This window comes from Doryrhamphus excisus, chromosome 5 (genome assembly GCF_030265055.1).
Source record: "Doryrhamphus excisus isolate RoL2022-K1 chromosome 5, RoL_Dexc_1.0, whole genome shotgun sequence".
Lineage (NCBI taxonomy): Eukaryota > Metazoa > Chordata > Actinopteri > Syngnathiformes > Syngnathidae > Doryrhamphus > Doryrhamphus excisus.
In genome coordinates, this window is record NC_080470.1 from 12,885,376 (window position 1) to 12,907,497 (window position 22,122).

A 22,122-nucleotide genomic window follows, 5' to 3' on the forward strand; every position below is an offset into this window, starting at 1 on the left:
GTGTGTTGGAATCACTGTGAAATGGCACACTACATGGATGTACGTGTCAATGTGCTTTACTCTCAATCGTAGATCTCCATAAGCGTATTTAAGGAGTTAAAATTTTTATTGAATAAAAGCTCGAGTTATGTGCTTCAGCGGGGTTTTATTTTGAAATTAAGACCGGAAGTACGCCGTCTACAGTTGTATTTAGGGGAACTGAGGACTAAAAAGTTAACCATGGGTACGTGGTAGATATAGTCATAACTTCATAACTTCTGGCCCCCGCAGAGTTTTAACAGCTGGAAAAAGACGGATTAGAAGCGGTAAAAGAAACCAAGCCGGAATTCCACGATGGCTCCTCGTGGACAGGAGTCGGTGAAAAGAAGCGGTGGAGTTCGGGGCGGTTCGGTTCTAAACTTTCGAACGACGGCGACCCCGAGCTCGGTTCGCCGCAGCTCTGCTGTGCTGCCGTCTGTGCTGACGTTTCTGGTGATCGTAGCATCCGGAGGCCTGCTGGTCATGATTGAGAAAGGAATGCTCAACGGCGTGGAGACACCTCCACCCCGGGGGAGCGGCAAGAGGGCTAATTTCATCCGGCAGAAGGGGCAACACGCCCGGGCTGCTGTGGACGGGGAGTCCCAGGTACCGTAGGCATGACTAAACTGGGTCATAAGGTTGTCCTGTATTTAACATGTGCACGTCGAACTATGCGATTTTTTTGCTATCGCCCACAAACATAGAACGCTACTTCTATTGCAAACTGACCCTAACTAATGCATCCAACCATCTACTATGCTCGGATCCAGGGGGTATGCTGGAGCCTATCCCAGCTGACTTTGGGTGAAAAACCCTGGACCGGTCGCAGGCACTTTACGGTTATGCTCATCTATTAAACATTCTTAATCTTTGATCCACAAATCAAAACTGCATTAGGAAGCAAAGTTTAATCAAAACTATTAATGGTCAAGATGATGAGCAAGTCTACTGTCGATTACGATATACAGTTAGTTTCACTAACCACCTGTTAATTACTGTATAAGGCATCCATCCATCCGTCCTTTTTCTATACCACTTATCCTCACTTGGGTGGAGGGTATGCTGGAGCCTATCCCAGCTGTTTTTGAGTGAGAGGCAGGGTATACCCTGGACTGGTTGCCAGCCAATCACAGGGCACATATAGACAAACAACCATTCACACTCACATTCATACCTATGGACAATTTGGAGTCGCCTATTAACGTAGCATGTTTTTGGAATGTGGGAAGAAACCGGAGTACCCGGAGAAAACCCATGCATGCACAGGGAGAACATGCAAACTCCACACAGAGACGGCCAAGCGGAGACCCAGGTCTTCCGATCTCCTGACTGTGTGGCCAACATGCTAACCACTCGACGACCGTGCAGCACTGTATAAGACAGTGCTTCTCAAATAGTGGGGCGGGTCCTCTGTTGGGACATAGTGAACTGTCAGGGGTTAGAGGCAGGGAGTACTTTCAGTTAGTGCAGACCTACCAACATGTACCAATTTGTCTTACTCAGGATGCAATTTGACTCGACTATGCTTGTATTTTCTGGGTTTCAAGTTTCAAGTTCAGTCTGTACAGTAAAGGAAAATGGATAGCAGTTTCTCAATAGTATTTCAAATCAGGGGAGCATGACAGAAAATAATTGAGAACCACAGGTATAAAGTAATATACATTTTTAAAAATCTCTGCGCAGAAAATGTGCCAACTTGACAACAAAGTATTCAGTTAGTGAACGACTTGCACATCCTATTATCTTCATGTTTACGTAGACACAAGGCAAAACTCCTCACCTGAAATGTGTCCATAATTTGCAGTTTCCTTTGCCATTCCATTCAGATCCTCCAGGAGATCAGGAACCGCACCATCAGGACCATGTGCAACCACAAGAACATGCCCCACAATGTGTGGTCCTTGCCACCCTTGCAAAGGAAGACCGTGCTGCAGCACGTGCTGGTGAACGATGAGTACCGCTTCCTCTACTGCTACGTCCCCAAGGTGGCCTGTTCCAACTGGAAAAAAGTCCTCAAGGTCCTCAGCGGGGCGCTGGAGAGCGTGGATGCCAGCGTGAAGATGGACCACAAGAGTGACCTGCTCTTTTTGTCCTCCATGAAACCAGAGGAGATCCGCTACCGCCTCAAGCACTACTTCAAGTTCATGTTTGTGCGTGAGCCCATGGAACGCCTGCTATCCGCCTACAGGAACAAGTTCGGAGAGATCGAGTCCTACCAGAAAAAGTACGGCGTTGAGATCATCAAACGCTACAGGAAGGGCCGCAATAATAACTCGCTGATAACCGGAGACGACGTCACCTTTGCAGAGTTTGTCCGTTACTTGCTGGATGAGGATGTGGAACGCATGAACGAGCACTGGATGCCCATGTACAACCTGTGCCAGCCTTGCGTCCTCCCCTACGACTTCATCGGCTCCTACGAACACCTGGAAAGTGATGCAGAGTTTGTGCTCCAACGAATCGGGGCTCCCTCGCACGTGCGCTTTCCAGAGAGGCAGTCATGGTACAAGCCCGTCACCTCAGAGACACTTCACTATTACCTGTGCAGCCTGCCACAGAAGCTGCTGAGAGAACTCCTTCCAAAGTACATCCTAGACTTCTCCCTCTTCACTTATCCCCTCCCTAACACAACCACTGAGCATTGCCGGCATTAAAAAAAAACGCAGAGACTAATTTGTATTATATTTTTCTACTCCACGAGGACTTAACTGGAGATGTCCTGCAACTGTGGACTGGTTTAACAGGGATAGATCATGCTTGTGAATTATTTAAACTCATCTTAAGTTTTTCTCAGCCATTTTTCTATAAAACTATCAAATAAAAGAGACTTTTTAAATACACCTGATGCAGCCTTGCTTCGCTGGTTACCATGCCAAAAAGCCTGGATCTTTAGCGCCCGGGTCGGTGTACAGATGATTCAGTTCATGTTCCAATTGAGTGTATGATTTGCCATCTTTGCCACATCATTGGAAACATTTGAGTAGAGGCAGGGTGGGGTGGGGGACTTAAAAACAAATAAAGCAATGGGGAATTGTTTTTAAACAGGAGTGAGGCTTAGTTCCTTGCTCAATGCCACTTTGTGCTCCGAGCTTGTCCCAAATTCCACAGTGTCCAAATCCATGGCTTAATAGACAGAGCTACTGCCACGCTTATCAGCAAACCTAATATAATCATTTAGTAGGCTACCGATAGGACGTGTAGACAGTTACTTGTTAAGATTCAGCATGAGCTCCATGCTCCTCAACATGATGGAGGACCTTTGATGCAGATGCCTTCATTTGAGATCAGTCCTTGAAGGTCACATGTCTGGCAAAAAAATTACAAAATATTTTAGGTTTGGGGTGATTTGAGAACTAAAGAAATCCCTTAGATGAGAGTCATGTCCTGGTATGTCTTTTGTGAACCGTCCCAGGTTAACTACAACAATCCTGTCGCCATCTCACCTCACATCAGAATACGCTCAAGACATTAGTCATGTGACTCACTGTTCGGGGCGTACTGCTGGAGCTCTTGTGTCCGGGCTGTTAATCTTTGTCTGAGGCTGACAGACACGACCCTGAAGCTGGGACCCCTGCCTCCTGTGGCCGCAGTCGCCACTGATAAGATGCAAAACATTATTTTATTTTGAAGTGAGCCTTACTGTACGTTAACATTCATAATTTCATCACATTGCAGGGTGGCTTGGGCGTGGTGTGGGCTGTTAATTGGATGTAGACTGAGCAGGAAAAAAAGATTAGAGTATCATTGAAAATTTATTTGAATTCAGGAGTTTAATTCAGACAAAGACACCAATTAAAGGTTCTGGACGGTTTTGCTGTTCATGTGCTGATGAGAGTGTATACCAACAACAACATTAACAACATTCAACTTTTGCACAATTTTACAAAAGTGATGGCACACTTGATTTTGTTTTTTTTTTATTAGCTTTAAGCTATATTCATCAAAATTATTTAGAAAGAAAAATGTACACTCTTGAAATATTTTACTCTAAGTGCATAGGGAATCTAGAATATTATAGTTTGACTTTTTGAATTGAACTACTGAAATAAATTCACTTCTGAAATATGCTGCAATTTATTGAGATATACAACTTAATTTTGCGCAGTTTTTAATAATGATCTGGAGTTCATGAGAAAGTGGAAAGGAAAACACTATTCTCTTTGACCACCATCATCTTTTATTTTCTATCTATCAAAGGGCCTGTGTGTAACTTGCGCCATATTATTATTATTTTTTAAACAACAAATGTAAGAACCACACCATAAGTTATCAATAGTTGTTTAAAATATTTTTCACAATTATAAATTCAACTGCATTAGAATTTGGCAATTTGCTGGGATAGTCTCCCGCACGCCAGCGACCCTCGTGAGGATAAGCGGTGTATAAAATGGATGCCGCTGTGGGGAGTAAAACTACATCAAGAGATTGTTTATAGTCACAGCTGTTATCAGTTTTTTTATACTATAGGAGACTCTAGTTAATTGAACAAAGATGTTAATTGGAGCATTTACTACAAAACCAGCAACATACTTACGTCATATTGTCAGCCGGAATGAGCCCGTCTCGTAGGAATCTTATCTTTGACTCCCTCTTGTTGGCATTTTGAAGCGTGGTGGAGGGCAACGTCAACTTTTGTGTTTCCAGTTGCTTTTTTAACTGCTGTACCTCTGAATGGGCATCTTCCAGTTGGTCCTTGGCCTGAAGAAAACATAACAAAGATGAATGATGGCTGTACAAAAAGCCAAGTGACAACAGGGCTTACCAGCTGAAGCTCCATGCTCTTGAACGTGAAGTGACAAGCAGCGAGTTCGCCGTCTGAGTTCAGTTTGGCGTTAAGCTTCCTGGCAGAAGCCAGTTCAGAGAGAAGAGCGGCCGGCTTAGTTTTGTGCAACTCCAAGTAGATGGCACTTTTGAGGTCCTCGGCCTGCTGCAGCCTCTGATCTCGTTCTTGTATGTCAGAGTGGGCCTTTTGTAAACGCTCCAGCAGGTTGAGATTCTCCTGCTCCTGTGGGTCAACACATCACAATGACACTCAGGCACGGTGGATTTATCTCATGTGTGCTGCCTTTTGTCTTGCCTTTGTCTTCAACTGGCTCGCAATCCTAGACACTGTAGTGATATAAGAGCTTACTTGGAGTTTGAGCTCATTACGCTCATGTAATACATCCTCCATCTCAACTTGTTGTCCAAACTAGACAAAACAAAGCTTATGTTACGACAAAAATAGATGTAAGAAAAAATTATGATTTTTATCTATTGTTATTACTTGCTTCTGTCTGGTCAGGTCATCTTCCAACATGGTGTCCTTTGTGACAATGCATTCTTTGTTTTGTGTGTCTTTGAGTCCTGTCACCTCCTCAGCGTTATCCAGTTGTTTTGACAGGCTGGCCAGCTTCAACACATGGTTGTTTGGAGCCCCCTGCTGCTCACTGCAACACAACAAAACACATCACATCACACCGCACCACAGGGAGCCACTGAGATTTGTTCAGATTTGGAAACAAGTGTTAATACAGTATATGAAATAATGGAAATACTCTGTTCCAGGGTCAAACTCTAGCCATCATAAAACTTTTGTTAACTGTGCAGACATTATTTTAACACACAGGCAAGTTACCTTGTGATGACACTGGAGCCTTACTATTTCTTGGAAATTTGCTTACATGCAGAGTTAATTCTTTAATGCTTTAATGCCGATGTCATACACTCGACCATTCTTGACCACAGTTTCAATTCTATAGTCAGACTTAAGAGACATTCCGCCCAAACACATTGGTTAAATTTATAATTGCATACAACATTTACAATTTCTATAGACTCACATGTAATGATAGCAAATTCTGGTTGCAAGTGTCTCTCGAGCATAATGTTCATGAAGATTCCTGTTTCCATTCAGTCTTGTATGTTTTTTTATTTTAATAAAACAAACCTAAAAGTGTACGCTGTAATCCTTTGCTGTGCCACTGTTGCCTCCACTGCATTCTGAAGATGTGAAGCAGAGTGAATATCCATTTGCGTCTCTGCATCCCGTTTGCTGTCTTTCAGCAGAGAAAGCTGTGAACGCAGGTCTAGTCTCTCCTTCTCCAGCTTCAACACCGAAAGACCAAAGACAGTGGAACTGTAAGCATTGTGCAATAGACATGTAGACTGTAGACATGTGGCTGCTTCCAAACGGAGCTGAAAATGCCAATCAAAAGTGTTCCATCCATCCATTTTCTGTACCGCTTATCCTCAAGGGTTGCAGGCATGCTGGAGCCTATCCCAGCTGTTTCTGGCGAAAGGTGGGGTACACCCTGGACTGGTTGCCAGCCAATCACAGGGCACATATAGACAAACAACCATTCACACTCACATTCATACCTATGGACAATTTGGAGTCAATTAACCTAGCATGTTTTTGGAATGTGGGAGGAAAACCAGAGTGCCCAGACAAAAACCTGCGCACTCAAAAATAAAATGTTCATAGTAGCAAGTGAGAGGCCAACACAACAAACTCTAGGTCAAAACTGGCAAGATTGTCAAAACATTCATCAGACTTACACTCTGAACAGCCTTTTCCAGGTCAACAATGCGATCCAATCCGATGAAACCACTTGGGCTCATCTCTGGAGTTTCCTGAGGTTCCAAAAACACAAGAGTATCAACATTTTGTATACAATTCATGGATATTATAACCTACAGCTCTTAATCTTATCAGGTTGTCTTCCAAGTCTTTAATAACCTCCTGTTGATCAAGAATGACTTCCTATGGAGAGGGGAACAAAAACTTTTAGCTTGTAGTCAACTCCATTTTCATTCTGTTTTCGCATGCGCCCATATTCTCACTTTGGAATTGTACAACTTCCTGTAAGCGATACTCAATCCTCGCTTCTTGTCCATCTGGGTCTGCTTCACCATGTTAGTCTTGTGCGCCACTTCTCGGCACAGTTCAAAGTTCTTTAAGGAGAGGTCGGCCATTTCATCTGAGAACTTCTGTTGTAGTTCCGACAGCTTCTGCTCTAACATCTTGTTGCTCTCTTGAAGGTACTCGATCTGTGTTACATAAGAGGACATTCAGCACACACCCAAAGAAGGTGTTCTGCACTGAGTGAAATGCTGACCTGAAGGTTAAGATAGGCGATCACTTTTTTATTAGTGTTGTTCTGTGCTTCTAAGGAGACAACATCCCGGCTTCGCTCTGCATGAAGTGCATGATTCAGACCCTCTATCTCTTTGTCCCTCTCGGCCACCTTAAAGAAATATGTAAAACTCAATGACAACATCTCCTGCAAATAGATCAATCATGTGCTGTTGACTTACTTGGGTGATTAAGAGTTTTATACATCCATGGGCCTTTTCTAGGTCACATTTGATGTTGGTGACTTGTTGACTTGTTGACAAATGATAGGCAATCAATTCATGCATATACAATTTGAAGATATTGAAGCATTAAGCACATCAATACAACAAACCTTCCATCTGCTACATACAGCCCTTCAGGCCGGGATGCGGGATGAGCAGATTTAGGTGGTGGAGGATGAAGAGGAGTAGGTATGGCTTCATTGGCCTGCATTCTCTGACATCTGAAAGGAACTCAGGGTATTTCTCCCCCTGAAAGAAAACAATTAAAAAAACAATTATTTGACTTCACCTTACACTACACTTGTATTTCTCATATAATGTAATATAACTGTATAAACACATGTGTATACTGTAAGTCCAAATACAAAACATGTTTTTTTTTCTTGTACGGTGGACGAGTGATTAGTGCGCAGGCCTCACAGCTAGGAGACCAGAGGTCAATTCCACCATTGGCCTTCTCGCCGTGCCTGCGTGGGTTTTCTCTGGGTACTCCTGTTTCCGCCCACATTCCAAAAACATGCTAGCGACTCCAAATTGTCCATAGGTATGAATGTGAGTGTGAATGGTTGTCTATATGTGCCCTGTGATTGGCTGGCGACCAGTCCAGGGTGTACCCCCGCCTCTCACCCGAAGAAAGCTGGGATAGGCTCCAGCACCCCTCGCGACCCTTGTGAGGATAAGCGATAAAAAATGAAAGAAAGAATGTTTGCAATGATTTTCGTCCTTACCTCGGGTGACATGGTCCTTCTCTCTCCTTCACAAGGTGGAGCTCATTGCTCTCCTTGACTAGCTGAGCACCATGCATCTGTGCTGTTTGGTTGCTCACAGCTTTCTTTTTTCTCAGCTTTCTTCTCTGTTGACAGTTTTGCATTGCACAGGCTCTGGTGCGGAGGAAATGATTACTGAAATGAAGTGATTAGCACAGCAGATGCACTGCATGCTGGCTTGTTAACGATCATGTTTCACCTCAGATGGTTTCTCGACTAGCGGCAAGGATTAAATTCCAAGAGCATGTCCGGACTTTTCCCTCAAATTTCCCATTCACAGTCTAAAATGCTCCATTACGTAAATACGCGGCACACAAAACGTTAGTTTTCAACGCTAAAGCATAATGGTTACCCCAACCAATTTGTCTTTAATGGCCAGCCTTGTGTGACGTCATCGGCTCGCTTACATGACCGACAGGCTGTAACGTATGGTTTGCAGGTGCTATAAATATACGTATATTATATACGTATATTATATATAAATACAGTGATGCTATTTCCGCTTTTTCTAACTTTGTGAAGGAGGTATGTTGGTTTTCCACCGCGAGGTTTCTTTACAAATAAATCATTAAAAAAACTGATTCAAACGAACAAAGTTGCAAGTCACATGATCAGCGCTTTGAACTGTTGCTGAAAAACGTCACAAAGACAAACCTTCAGTATAATGTTGTAAGCCGGTCTGTTTTGCACTAAAAAACCAAACCTTTTTCAGTAAAGTCAAATTGCCTGAAATCTAAAAACACGTTTAGATTTGTTTACGTTTATTGACCGTCTTTATCCTCCTTCGCACCGTCGTGACAGATGAGAGCTATGGACAGCAGAACTGAGAGGAAAATGTGTAAACTAAGGGATCATCTGGACATGCTAGGCTACACTGACCATCTAGGAGTCGAGTCCCTGCCACTTGTTGAGAAACTTTTCAGGTGCGACCATCTCAGCCTCACCACCAATTCTGCCAGTAGATCCATACTGAGTTTTCTTCTGTGTTCCAGTGATCTGGTTCGCATCACTGAAAGACTACGCAAAGCAAAGCGATTTGGAGGCAAGTCGGAAAAAGAAATCCAAAAATGTGATGTCCTTCTGGAACCGTACAGAGTAGATAATGCTGAGCTGACTGAGGACAACCAGCAGCTTCACCTGGAGCTTATGAAGGTGAAGGACGAGAAGGACCATGTGACCAGAGGTAAGATGAACAAGACTCATCACCAAGCCATGAAAACCCCCAAACCCCCATCTGTTGTTTCAGAGATGAACATCTGCATCACAAAGCTGGAAGATGAGCTCTCTTTCCTGAAGTCTCTGAACAAGCAGTATGTGCACCAGGTCCGATGCCTGGAGAAGGACAGCAAAGAGAAAGCTAAACGCCTCCGTCATCTGCGGAAGAATCATTTCAATGCAGTGGTGCATTCAAGAGGTAGGCTTTGGATGACGGCGTGAGCAATGTGTTTCTGCCAAATGGATCATGACCTGTTCCTGTGTGTCTTAGGTGAAAAAAAGCTCAGCGTTCCTCCTTTTCCACCATCTCCACATTCCATGTCCCAGCCTGAGGATGCATATGAAGCAGACCTTCTGCAGGAGGCAGATGGAAGGTTTGCTGTGGATTAGACCTTCATGTTGCTGGATGATTGCAGATGTGTGTGTGTTTCCATGGAGTCTTTTTGATTTGTAGAATTCTTGAGCCTCTGGACGAAGTGACAAAATTAAAAGAGGAACTCCAAAATGCTCAGGGGCAAGTACAACTCTTAAATAACCATGTAAGTAACCTACAAACATATGTGACTATCATGGACAACACTAGTTTTTCTAAGTCTCTTGCCTGTTGCCTTCCTAGATCGAGGACATGCAAGTGACCAACAAGCAACTGAAGAGGAAGTTTGAGGGACTGCAGCAGAAGTCCTCCATCAAAGTGGCCGACCTCACCTCAAAGAACCGTGAGCTGTGTGGCGAGTTCATGCACATACTCCACCTCGCCAGACAGATGGAAATGGATAAGAAGCAAAAGCTAAAAACAGCTGATATGAAATTCCAAGACATGAATGTGAGAAAGTGGGAAGGCCTAGAAGAAGACTATTACTATTAAAAGCAAGAACTAAATTCATTAGTGAAGATTTTTCTCCCTCTCACAGGAAGTCATTAAAGATTTGGAGGGTCAACTCTGTAAAAAAAGTGTGGTGAGGGACAAGATGTTTTTTCTTTTTATTCTCTAAGGACGTAAGAGGAAGTCTATTACTTCTATAACATACATACAATGATTCCAACTGTTCTATAGGCTGACCTAACGTACGCTCCTGCAGATGGCCATGAACAGGAAATGAAGACTGGCATAAACAGTGTAAGCTGGATTTGATACTAATATCTGGATTTGAACATGCAGTAATATATTACTTCAATGTGTGCCTGCTCAGGGCTTGTGCAACCATGAGGAGACTTGGGGCAGGCTTTGGATGTGCTGGAGGCACTATGTCTCTCAGCTGGCCTTTGGGGAAGCCTTTGTGTCTTTAGAGTTGATTTTAACTATTGGGGATTTTGTCTCAGGAGGCTTCAGAATGGGAGTTTATAAAATCTAATCTTGGAGACCAGCTGGTGGAGCTAAAAGAACAGAATGAGAAATTGGAGGGAATGGTGGATTTCCTTGAGGCTGAGAAAAGTAGGCTGCAGGACAAAGTGGAGAAGATGATGTCTGTCGGTAAGCTGAAGTTTGTCTATTTGTATCTACAGTACATTCCTGGTTCCTCCTGTATATGTTGGTGATCACTTCACTGAGTTGCTGTTCTGCAGAAAGAGCCTTGGTGCTGGAGCTGGAGGGCATGCGAACTAGATATGGCATTTGTGGATGGGAGCGCTCTCCATCACGTCTGGATGCCTTTGTCAAGAGTCTGGAGGAGGAGAGGGATCACTATCGGCAGGAGGCTGACCACTATAAAATAGTTAGAGTGCCTAGCAGCCCTAGTCACAGTCCAGACAGGCAGAGGAGTCCTAAGTATCAGGTCGTCAAGGTAAGTAAGACCTAAAAGGTAAGAAACTCTCTTTGTCAAATCTTGTTGACTGACACATCCTGATTTCCTAATTTATAGCCACAGCATGACTATGAAAGCTCCAATCCATCTGCTGAAATATTGAACCTGAAAGATACCCTCAGACTGGTGGAAGAAAAGCTTCAGCGGGTGACAGCTGAAAAGCACACTCTGATGGAAGAACTGAAGGTTTGTATCAGCACACTACGTACCTGGACAACGTTTTTGTCAATTGTCAATGCTTTATTTCCTAACCTGTAACAAAAGTACTTGCAGCTGAGCCGCAACAGCTCAAACACACCTCCTGACAACTTGACACTGGCAGAAAAGCTCAGAACGGCAGAAGAAAAAATGGAGTTTGAGGTTCGTACTGATGGAACACTTATCTCTGGAGATATGAACACTACAGTAATTATTAGTTATTATTTATAGTAAAGTAAATTAATTAAAGTATAGTAATTATTTCCTAATCCATAGCAATTGCAGCCCCACCAACCTTCGGATACATCCACTGAACCCTTCAACCAGAAAGAGGAACACCAACTGGCAGAAGGAAACACACAGCAGGTGACAAGAGAAAAAGAAGCAGACATGGAGGAATATAGGCTTAGCAGCAATTGGCCTCCTTCTATCGTTCTTTGCTCTTCTTATCTTTGTCCATATGCAGTGATAGAGCTAAGGGGTGGCCAGGGGTGGCTACACCCCACTGGCCATCTAGATCATTCAGGTATCAACTTCTGTGAGTAATTTGTCTCACCTTGGCCACCCCAATAATAGCTTTCTGGCTCTGCTACTGTCCATATGGTACACAAAAATGCATTTTTCTGAGTAATTGCTGACAAATGACAAAAATGAGTGCTAATATTTTTGACCATGACCGTTTTCCAACAAAAGCAGCAGCAGCAGGAGCAGCACACCACAAATACATTTTCTAAAATCTTGAACCTGAATGAAAAGCTTAGCAAGACGGAAGAAAAAATCCAGCTGGTGACAGCTGAAAAAGACTCACTGATGGATGAAATGCAGGTTAGTATAGTAATAATGTCCCTGGTTGTGTACAGTGGATCCCCGCACAGCTGTGATGCAGCATTTCTGGCCCTGTAAAATCAGATTTTTGGGGGGAAAAAAAACAAAAGCATCCAGCGTAAAACCTAAGCCAGGAAAAAGCAGAAAGTGAATCAAATATAGTGATAATGAAAATGTAGAATTTGTTGTGTATCAATTTGGATATTTTCAAATGTGGATTTCTTAAATTGTAGCAAATGCAGCTGCAGTGTGAGCAACGCGGCTCGGAAATAGTGAACCTAAAAGAGGAGCTTAGACTGGCAGGAGAAATGATCCAACAGGCGACGACTGAAAAAGACTCACTGACGGAGGTATTCCAGGTTAGTACAGCAGAAGCTTTGCTGTACTTTTTTGTTTTCTACACATCTGTGTGTAACTTTGGATCTTTTTTGAATGGCAGCAAAAGCAGCTGCAGTGTGAGGCGCACACCTCAGAAATACTGAACCTCAAGGAAGAACTCAAACTGGCAGATGACAAAATTCAGCAGATGATGAATGAATTAGATGCACAAAAGAAAACATCCAAGGTTGTTGCTGAATCACCATCTGCTGAAATCTTAAAACTGAAGGAAGACATCAAACTGTCGGAAAGAAAAACAGAGCAGGTGGCAGCTGAAAAAGACTCACTGATGGAGGAATTCCAGGTTAGTACAGCAGGATTTTTGACCTACTTTTCAGTTTTCTACACATCGGTGTGCAACTTTGGATCTTCTTTGAACGGTAGCAAAAGCAACTGCAATGTGAGGCTCACACCTCAGAAATACTGAACCTAAAGGAGGAACTCAAAACAGCAGAAGACAAAATTCAGCAAATGATGAAGGAAAATGATGCACAAAAAAAAACATTCAAGGTTACTAAATCACTTCCTGTGTTACATATTTGTGCATTGTTATTTATTTTGGCTAATATATTTCTTTATCTGTAGAAAATGCAGTCACAGCATGCAAACAAAACCTCTGATACATTTGATGAAATATTGGACCTGAATCAACAACTCTGCATGGCAGAAGAAAAAATCCAGCAAGCAACGACTGAAAAAGAGTCAATGATGGAGAAATTGAAGGTTGGTACTGGAGGACTTTTTGTGTTGTCATCATGATGTCTATGTTACAAATGTGATCAAACCTATTAACACAAAACATCTTAGCAAATGGAGCACCAGCATCAACAGGACATCTTAAGGAAATCTGCTGAAATCTTAAAAGTAAAGGAAGAGCTCAAATCGTCAGAAAGAAAAACAGAACAGGTGGCAGCTGAAAAAGACTCACTGATGGAGGAATTCCAGGTTAGTACAGCAGGATTTTTGACCTACGTTTCAGTTTTCTACACATCGGTGCGCAACTTTGGATCTTCTTTTGAACGGTAGCAAAAGCAACTGCAATGTGAGGCTCACACCTCAGAAATACTGAACCTAAAGGAGGAACTCAAAACGGCAGAAGACAAAATTCAGCAGATGATGAAGGAAAGTGATGTGCAAAAGAAAACATTCAAGGTTACTAAATCACTTCCTGTGTTAAATATTTGTGCATTGTTATTTATTTTGGCTAATATATTTTTTTATCTGTAGAAAATGCAGTCACAGCATGCACACAAAACCTCCGATACATTTGATGAAATATTGGACCTGAATCAACAACTCTGCATGGCAGAAGAAAAAATCCAGCAAGCAACAACTGAAAAAGAGTCAATGATGGAGAAATTGAAGGTTGGTACTGGAGGACTTTTTGTGTTGTCATCATGATGTCTATGTTACAAGTGCAATCAAACCTATTAACACAAAACATCTTAGCAAATGGAGCACCAGCATCAACAGGACATCTTAAGGAAATCCTCTGAAATCTTAAAACTAAAGGAAGAGCTTAAATCATCAGAAAGAAAAACAGAGCAGGTGGCAGATGAAAAAGATGCACTAATGGAGGAGTTGGAGGTTAGACCCCGAGGACTTCTATGCATCATAACGTATATTACAGATATAATGCTTTGTCACCACTGCATTTTTATAGCAAAATCAACAACAGCACAAAGAGCACAACTCAAATAAATCTGCAGAAATCTTAAAACTGAAGAAGCAGCTCAACCTGGCAGAAGATAAAGTCCAGCAGGTGGCTTCAGAAAAAGAAACAGAGATAGCAGAGCTTAAGGTTAGTACTGGTGGATTTCCTCAACGAAAATATAAACACAACAGTTTTCTTTTGGCTCCGCTTTTCATGAGCAGAACTCAAAATATCTAAAACGTTGTCTGTGTACACAAAAGGCCTATTTTAAATATGGTTTACAAATCTGTCGAAAGTGTTAGTATGTGTGGTAGTGAACATTCATAATTCATCCACCTGATGATTAGACAACATAATTTGGCTCACTCATCTTTGTAGAATTGTTGTCATTCAGCCACATTGGTGTGTATATCTATATATCTATATATATTAGGGTGCATCAAATTTGAATGGGAAATTTTAATTTCATAATATCAATTTGGCTGGCATTTCATTTTTTTCTAATGATCATAAAAATGTCTAAAGCAAAGTTTTGAGGAAATCCATTGAGATTTAGGGGTGCCACCTCACACATAAACTTTTGTAAAATTTTGGAAAATGTGCAATTTCTAGTCTAATTGCCAAAAAGTTGACCTGGAAATGATGAGTACAATGAACTTCTATACAACATCATTTTTATAGGGTTATTAAAGTGAATATATTTGTTTTCTCTTTGGGAAGATTGGGTATTTCTCAGAATTTAATTTTCAAGATTCTCCATTCATTTGTCTTGTTGACAAAATGAATGGCAGTAAATGGGACATGTTCACATGGCCTTACCCTGAATTTTATGTAGCAGTGATGGATATTTGACATACATATCAAGTTGAAACACTTTGTTTTTTATTTTATTTGTATTTTATTATAAACACAAGGGGAAATTGTAACACATTTAAATAACAATTCATGGCGACCATTGAGCACTTTATTCCACAAAAACAGATGTATGGTGGCACCCCTAAATAATCATGTATTGGAAAAATATTTTGTATGTGTTGTTTCTACATATATTGGAACACTTTTAGTACTCAGCCATATCAAAATTCAATAATTGTTTTTTGATGCACCCAAATATATATGTATATATATATATGCACCAATTCCACAGCAAATGGAGCTGGAGCACAGGGAAAAGAAGTCTGCAAAAATTTCTAACTTGGAAAAGGAGCTGAAATTGGCAGAAAAAAAAATTCAGCAGGTGACGGATGAAAAAGACACGCTGATGGAAGAAACTGAGGTTGGTAACTGATGACACATCTGTGCATTTCTCTTATGAATCTTCAAAAGAACAGATATAAAGTTGTCAAATGCCACAAATCCCCAGCAAATACAGATGGAACAGGAACAGTCCAACTTAAATGCATCTGAGCAAATGTCCAACTTGAGAAAAGAGCTCAAACAGGCAGCAACAAAAATCCAGCAGATGACTGCTGAAAATTACTCACTGATGGAAAGACAGAAGGTTAGCCTCACAGGACTTCTTGAGTTGTTGGTAATGCAGTGGTTGAGATAACTGATGTTATTTGTACCTCCATTGGTGGATGTAGCAAATTCTGACCTTGTCAACATTACATGACATTACATGTCTTAAATCTTATCAAAAAGGATCCGAATGAGCAAGCTGATTCAACGACATCGGAGGAAGTCTCCAAGCTGAAGGAGGTACTCAGAAAAGCAGAAGCCACAATCCAACAGGTGATACATGAAAAAGATGCACAAATTGCGGATTTTAAGGTTAGTAGCGCGTCACTTTTTGAGTCATTGTTACACATCTGTGTCTTTAATATATATAAATATGCTAACTTTCTTCATCCACAGAGAATTCAAATGCAGAATGAAAGCCACAACTCAAAATCACTTGCTGAAATTTTAAATTTGAAGGGGAAGCTTGAGCTGGCCGAAGAGAAAGTTCATCAGGTGACAGCAGAAAAAGACTCAATAATGCAGGAATTGAAGGTTGGTACCGACCTTGTATATCAATGCTTCATGATGAGTATTTGAGAAATATAATCCAACCTATTGATAAAACTATGACTACATTGTAGGCGATGCAGCAACAGAAAGAACAGCAAGTCTCAAATAAATCTGCAGAAATCGTAAAACTGAAGAAGAAACTCAATCTGGCAGAAGAGAAAGTCCAAGAGGTGGCTTCAGAAAAAGACACAGAGATGGAGGAACTGAAGGTTAATACTAGAGGACTTCCTATGTTGTTTCACATGTTGGATCTTTACATGTGAAAACACTACATTTCCCAAACACAGCAAATACAACTGGAGCACGAGGAACAGAGATCTGCTGAAATAGCAAGCTTGGAAGAGGAACTGAAACTGGCAGGAGAAAAAATCCAGCAGGTGACGGATGAAAAAGAGACGCTGATGGAAGAAACCGAGGTGGGAATTTGTGATGCATCTGTGCATTTCTCCTATGGTTCTTAGGACGAACATGAAATTGATCAAAGTTACATTCATATCCACAGCAAATACAAGTGGAACAGGAGCAGTCAAAGTTAAAGACATCTGATACAATCGTGAACCTGAAAGAGCAGCTCGGTCAGGAAAAAGAAAAAATCCGGCAGATGACAGTTGAAAAAAAGTCACTGATGGAAGAACTGAAGGTTAGTAAGCACAGTGTTGTTGCACAGCTTTGAATAAATGATTCTATGCAATGTTTCCAAATTCATAGCAAAAGCAAAATGACCGCCGCAACTTAACAACATCCACTGAAATCTCAAACCTGACTGAGAAGCTCAGAATGGCTGAAGAAAGAATCCAGCACTTAACAAGTGAAAATGAAAAGATTAAGGTCAGTGCTGCTTAGTGACAAACAGTACCAAGACCACCATGTTTCATACTCTCAATTCATTTTCTTATGCTTCAACAAAAGCAGCCGCCTGAAGTTGACCAAATCTCAACTATGTCTACTGAAGTTTTGACTCTTAAAGAGAAGCTCAGAGTGGCAGAAGAACAAATCCAACAGGTGACAGCAGAAAAAGACTCACTGATGGAAGAATTAGAGGTGAGCGTTACCCTTATATTTGCATTGTTATGACCATACAAAATAACTGGAAATTGTTACTGTACCTGGCTTCCTCCTGGTCCATCCATCCATTTTCCTCCGCTTATCCGGGTACGGGTCGCAAGGGCAGCAGTCTCAGTAGGGAAGCCCAGACTTCCCAGTCCTCTGCCACCTCGTCCAGCTCCACTGCGGGGGACACAAAGGCGTTCCCGGGCCAGCTTTGAGATAAATCCCTCCAGCATGTCTTATGTCTGCCCGGGGGCCTTTTCCCTGCTGGGCATGCCCGGAACACCTCAACAGGGAGGTGTCTGGGAGGCATCCGGACTAGAGGCCCGAGCCACCTCAACTGGCTCCTCTTGATGTGTAGGAGAAGCGGCTCTACTCTGAGCCCCTCCCGGAAGACTGAGCTCCTCACCCTATCTCTTAGGGTGAGCCCAGCTACCCTACGGAGGAAACTCATTTCAGCCGCTTGTATCTCGTTCTTTTGGTCATGACCCAAAGCTCATGACCATAGGTGAGGGTGGGAACGGGCAAAACTCATCCACCCCCGTAGCGTTTCCACTGAGGAGTTCTGATATAAACTGCTTTAAAAACTACAGTGGCACATTTGTCAAGTTGTTTTATAACTTTGTTTATCAGGTTGGCCGGCCTTCTGCTCTTCCGGGCATACGTGGAAAGGAGCAGAAGATACTTGACCTGCAGAATGTCATCAAGAGTGTAAGCATGAGCAGCTCAGTGACATTTGTCAACAATGCCGCCTTTTCTTATGCAACATTGGTTTAAGTTTGTATGTGTATGTATGTGTTTGTGCTCCCCTCTAGTACAGTCAGATAAACTCCATATATGATGCAAATCAACTAGCTTTAAACATTAGAAGCTGCGTCTTGGGAGTATTTGCTCATGTGATGAGTACCTCCTTTGCTTGGGCTGTGCATTACTGTCGAGTCAGATTCAGAAGCCATCTTCACCCCAGGCTTGCCTCACGTTGTTCAAAACAGGAAAGGTGTTAGTCTGCCGGTGTTTACGTCTCCTCCCTCCTCCCTCATAGAGTCCACTGTCCAAAGGTCTTGTATGACTTTGTCAGTGTGATCAGAGTTCAGCTTGTTGTTTATGCATTGACTTGCGTTGTGTGGTTTGGACGTGAAGCTGGAGCAGGAGAACCTGGGGTTGCGTTCACAGCTTTCTGAACTAAAAGACAGCAAGCAGGATGTGGGGCAGCAGATGGATGTTGAGTGTCCTGCGCTGGTTCAGGATGCGGAGCAAGTGCCGGCACAGCAGAGGAGAGCAGCAGACTCTGGTTTTCGGTATTGATAAAGAACACAAAAATAAAATGGTGTTCCAGGATGGTATTAATTTCTTCACATTTGCTTTCTCTATGTCACATTGTCTAAAGACTACAGCAGGAGATTCAGCACCCACTTTTGGACCTCCAAGAAATGCTTTCTGTAAGGACTCATGAGTTGCATGCTGCTCATGGACAAATGGAAAAACTGGAGGACATAATTGGTAACCACCCAACTTTAATCCAATCAGTGTATTCTTACATTTTTGCTTGATATTTGCCGTGTACATATGGCAGGGGCACTAAGACAGCAGGCGTACCTTTACAAGCAGGAAGCAGAAGTTCTACAAATCTCTTTCTCTGCACTTTGCATGAAGAAAGACGCTCTGCAAGAGGAGGTGGTGGAAAAGACCAACAGGCTGGTTGTTCTCCAGCAGGAGCTTGCATTGAAGGTTGTCCATATCCTCCCGTACTGTCAATTTTGTATGCCATCCGGACACTAAGATGCACTTATAGCACACAATTTTTGTCATGAAAAGATTCTTGAAGATGTCGTGCTAAATTCCACAATAATGAAGAGACCTCTGGTGTGAGTATCTCAATGGAAATAAGAGTTTAAGGCAGCTCCCAAGAGGACACTGTTGTTCTGATGTTTTATGTTGTTACTTTGCAGTAAGCTGCAGGACGAACTAAAGGACTGTGAGAGGGACCTCAGTACTCGGAGGACGTTGGAGGTCTACCAGGAGGCGTTGGCACGACTCAAAAGAGACAACGACCTGATAATCCGAGAATATAAAAGACTGCAAGATGATGTGACCACAATGACAATGGAGAAGCAAGTAAATACAAGTGCTGGTGTAGCGAGACACTCCACACTCAATACACTCAACACAGGTCTGTTGTGTGTGAACCATCTTGTCTAGGCTGCACATGTGGAGATGGAGGGCGCTTTACATGAGAGGAATGACCTGCAACATAGAATCTATTCTTACTTGAATACAGTGTCCAAATTTGAGAACCTCTTGAAGACCAAGGTAAGTGAGAACTGATGCGCAGAGGAGTTATAGTGGAATTCTGAACTGTACTCTTCACCTTCAGGAGCAGGAGAATCTCGACCTAATGGAGCGCCTCCACACGGCCCAATCTGACATGCAAGAACGAGAGCAGAGGCTGCAGCAGCTCGAGGTCCTCAACAGCTCAATCCGCCAGGAGCTGCTTTCATCTGAAATGGAGCGCAGGCACCTCCATGAAGTTATCAGCCACAAGGAGCAAGAGATCCAGAAGGTGAGGTGTATGGCAATCCAAGGCGCTGGCATTGAATCAAATGTCTTTACATTTCTAGTATATGCAGGACCTGGAAGCTCATGATGCACAGATGCCCACACTCATTCAAGGAATGTCTCGACTTGAGGAGGAGCTACGCATCGTTGAGGAGGAGAAAGCTGGTCTTTTCGCTGATCTAGCCTCTGTCAGGGAGCTGTGTGTCAAACTGGATTCTGACAAGGAAGTGGCTGCCCGCCAGCTTTTATACAAGAACATGGAGCTGGAGAGGGTGAGGCCTGCTCTCGTTTCTCTTGTTTTTTCAAATGTTCTCATGTGCCCTTCCATTGCATGCTCTCCAGGCCGCGACGAAACAGGACGATGCTCTGACAGAGGCAGTGCTATTGAAAGAGCATCTGGCAAGTGAAAAGATGACCGTCCATAACCTCGAGATAGTGCTTGCCACCACTCGGAAAGAGATGTTCCAAGCCCACCAGTCAGCCAGAGAAAAAGAATCTGAGCTGAAGGCCTTACGTGACAGGCTCAACCAAGCCGACAAGAGGATGTAAGGCATTCTTTGCAACTTTGAAGACATGCAGGAAACACTGGTTTATTGAAAGCCTCATACTAAATAGTATCAGATGTTTAACAGGAACACGCCATTTTTTGTGTCTGTAGCTTTAATGCTAATGAGCCGTTTGTCCACACCTGTCTCCCAGAAGCACTATTGTGTCACACTGTAACACAACCTAATAGATGCTATACGTATATCACATACAACTTTAAGGAGCTCTCTTGGCATTCATCCCACTTTGGGGAAATTCCTCAGGTGCAGTATATTCATTCATTCATTTTCTACCGCTTTTTTCCTCACGAGGGTCGCGGGGGTGCTGGAGCCTATCCCAGCTGTCTTTGGGCGAGAGGCGGGGTACACCCTGGACTGGTCGCCAGCCAACCACAGGGCACATATAGACAAACAAACATTCACACTCACATTCATACCTATGGACAATTTGGAGTCACCAATTAACCTAGCATGTTTTTGGAATGTGGGAGGAAACCGGAGTACCCGGAGAAAACCCACGCATGCACAGGGAGAACATGCAAACTCCGCACAGAGATGGCCGAGGGTGGAATTGAACCCTGGTCTCCTAGCTGTGAGGTCTAGGTGCAGTATATAATTTACAATATAAACCAGACAAAAATTATTAAAAATGGATGAAGAAATAGAAAGAATGTATAGCATAAGAGTATAGTATGCATGTTTGGTGTTTAAATTGGTTTTCAATTTTGTGTCACAGCGGCGAGCATGTGAGGGAGATTTCCAATCTCCGAGGTAAGGTCTCCCAGCTGCAAACAAAGATGGAGGCTCAACTTCAGAGGTGAGCCCCCCGCCCCTTTTTTTCAATTTTAAAATTCTACACTACAGCCGGGTTTATTTTATACTTTGAACGTTGTGACGTCACTGTCTCTCTCTTGATGACAGTGAAAAGGCCTCTCAGGAGATAGCCTCGCAAGAGTCATTCAGGCCCCCAAGGACCTCATCACCAGTTCACCCCTCAACGGCTCCTCATCTGCATCCCCCTAACGTCTCCTCGATTCACTCATTAGCAAAATATGACTTTAAGAAACAATAACAGGATATCCTGCCAGTAATGTCCATCAATGATGCTGCGACATTAGCTTCTTGTTAAATGATCATTCACTCACAATGCAGAAGATTGTTAACTTAATTCAGTGCCTGTATAATTTGTATGGTGCCAAATGGGGGCTTTATAATTAACATTTAATTTTGTTGATACCTTGTTATATGATTATGTAATTTATATAAGTGTCAAATAGTACGTACCAATAAATGCACATTTAACTTGCTGTAGCATGGGTTTGTACGTAATTCCTAAAAAATAATGTGCATTACACAAGTGAGATATTTATAATACATTTTGGGCATATGTCACAGAAAAATAGCATATATTTTATAAAATACAAAAATGTAAAACTGCATGAAAGTTTACCCAAGTTGCTGCATCTATGCCGTCTGATGCCCCCTGCAGCTCACTGCAAAACAACACACCTGGATCAAATTACAGTATGTTCCATACAATGTCACAATTAGACAAAAAGATGTGGCAAAAATTTTTCTGGCAATTCCAATAGTTAAACTTTTAATCCCAGCTACTTTACCTATAGTCATATTAACTGTCGATATTAAACCCTTGTACCATTTACAGTGTTTTTTTTTTACTCATTACATGATTAATTGGATTACATTTTTAATCCACTCACCTCATTTCAGGCAGATGCTTTGAGTAGGAATTCTGTAGTAAT

General features: G+C 42.4%; 3 protein-coding genes across 13 annotated transcripts; 2 read left to right on the plus strand and 1 right to left on the minus strand.

Annotated features, from left to right (window-relative positions):
* Positions 1-164: 164 nt before the first annotated feature.
* chst14 (carbohydrate (N-acetylgalactosamine 4-0) sulfotransferase 14) lies at positions 165-3,018 on the plus strand. Its single transcript, XM_058074249.1, has 2 exons — positions 165-624; positions 1,845-3,018. Exons 1-2 carry the CDS (start codon positions 334-336, stop codon positions 2,670-2,672), a joined length of 1,119 nt encoding a protein of 372 aa, XP_057930232.1. The 5' UTR covers positions 165-333; the 3' UTR covers positions 2,673-3,018.
* LOC131130098 (centrosomal protein of 135 kDa-like) lies at positions 1,836-12,803 on the minus strand. 4 transcript variants are annotated; one of them, XR_009129954.1, is made up of 15 exons: positions 8,088-9,046; positions 7,470-7,608; positions 7,318-7,387; positions 7,119-7,247; positions 6,844-7,050; positions 6,698-6,763; positions 6,559-6,633; positions 5,948-6,105; positions 5,285-5,447; positions 5,096-5,209; positions 4,781-5,023; positions 4,553-4,716; positions 3,504-3,614; positions 3,228-3,324; positions 1,836-2,444 (listed from the first exon to the last, which is right to left on the minus strand). XR_009129954.1 is itself a non-coding variant. In XM_058074248.1 (15 exons), the coding sequence occupies exons 3-15, from the start codon at positions 7,568-7,570 to the stop codon at positions 3,303-3,305; spliced, it is 1,623 nt and encodes a 540-aa protein (XP_057930231.1). In that variant the 5' UTR covers positions 7,571-7,608; positions 8,088-8,240; positions 9,071-12,803; the 3' UTR covers positions 1,836-3,302. The 4 variants fall into 4 exon arrangements, 3 of the variants coding, with proteins under 3 accessions (XP_057930231.1, XP_057930229.1, XP_057930228.1); XM_058074248.1 differs by adding an exon at positions 9,071-12,803 and having other exon boundaries at positions 1,836-3,324; positions 8,088-8,240; XM_058074246.1 differs by having other exon boundaries at positions 1,836-3,324; positions 8,088-8,240; positions 8,326-9,046.
* Positions 8,756-22,062, plus strand: LOC131130090 (centrosomal protein of 135 kDa-like). 8 transcript variants are annotated; one of them, XM_058074218.1, is made up of 44 exons: positions 8,756-9,049; positions 9,119-9,309; positions 9,373-9,540; positions 9,613-9,715; positions 9,796-9,880; positions 9,958-10,164; positions 10,253-10,297; positions 10,396-10,458; positions 10,662-10,812; positions 10,905-11,122; positions 11,201-11,329; positions 11,408-11,503; positions 11,618-11,707; positions 12,035-12,166; positions 12,400-12,525; positions 12,606-12,848; positions 12,929-13,054; positions 13,130-13,267; positions 13,352-13,489; positions 13,571-13,696; positions 13,772-13,909; positions 13,994-14,131; positions 14,208-14,345; positions 15,346-15,474; positions 15,562-15,699; positions 15,843-15,971; positions 16,056-16,193; positions 16,283-16,420; positions 16,499-16,627; positions 16,714-16,851; positions 16,920-17,039; positions 17,121-17,252; positions 17,892-17,969; positions 18,399-18,556; positions 18,646-18,758; positions 18,832-18,986; positions 19,074-19,123; positions 19,208-19,373; positions 19,458-19,568; positions 19,633-19,818; positions 19,886-20,086; positions 20,157-20,359; positions 21,096-21,176; positions 21,281-22,062. In XM_058074218.1, the coding sequence occupies exons 1-44, from the start codon at positions 8,928-8,930 to the stop codon at positions 21,429-21,431; spliced, it is 5,955 nt and encodes a 1,984-aa protein (XP_057930201.1). In that variant the 5' UTR covers positions 8,756-8,927; the 3' UTR covers positions 21,432-22,062. The 8 variants fall into 8 exon arrangements, with proteins under 8 accessions (XP_057930201.1, XP_057930200.1, XP_057930203.1 ...); XM_058074217.1 differs by having other exon boundaries at positions 12,038-12,166; positions 19,877-20,086; positions 21,281-22,058; XM_058074215.1 differs by having other exon boundaries at positions 8,757-9,049; positions 19,877-20,086; positions 21,281-22,057.
* The last annotated feature ends 60 nt before the right edge of the window (positions 22,063-22,122 follow it).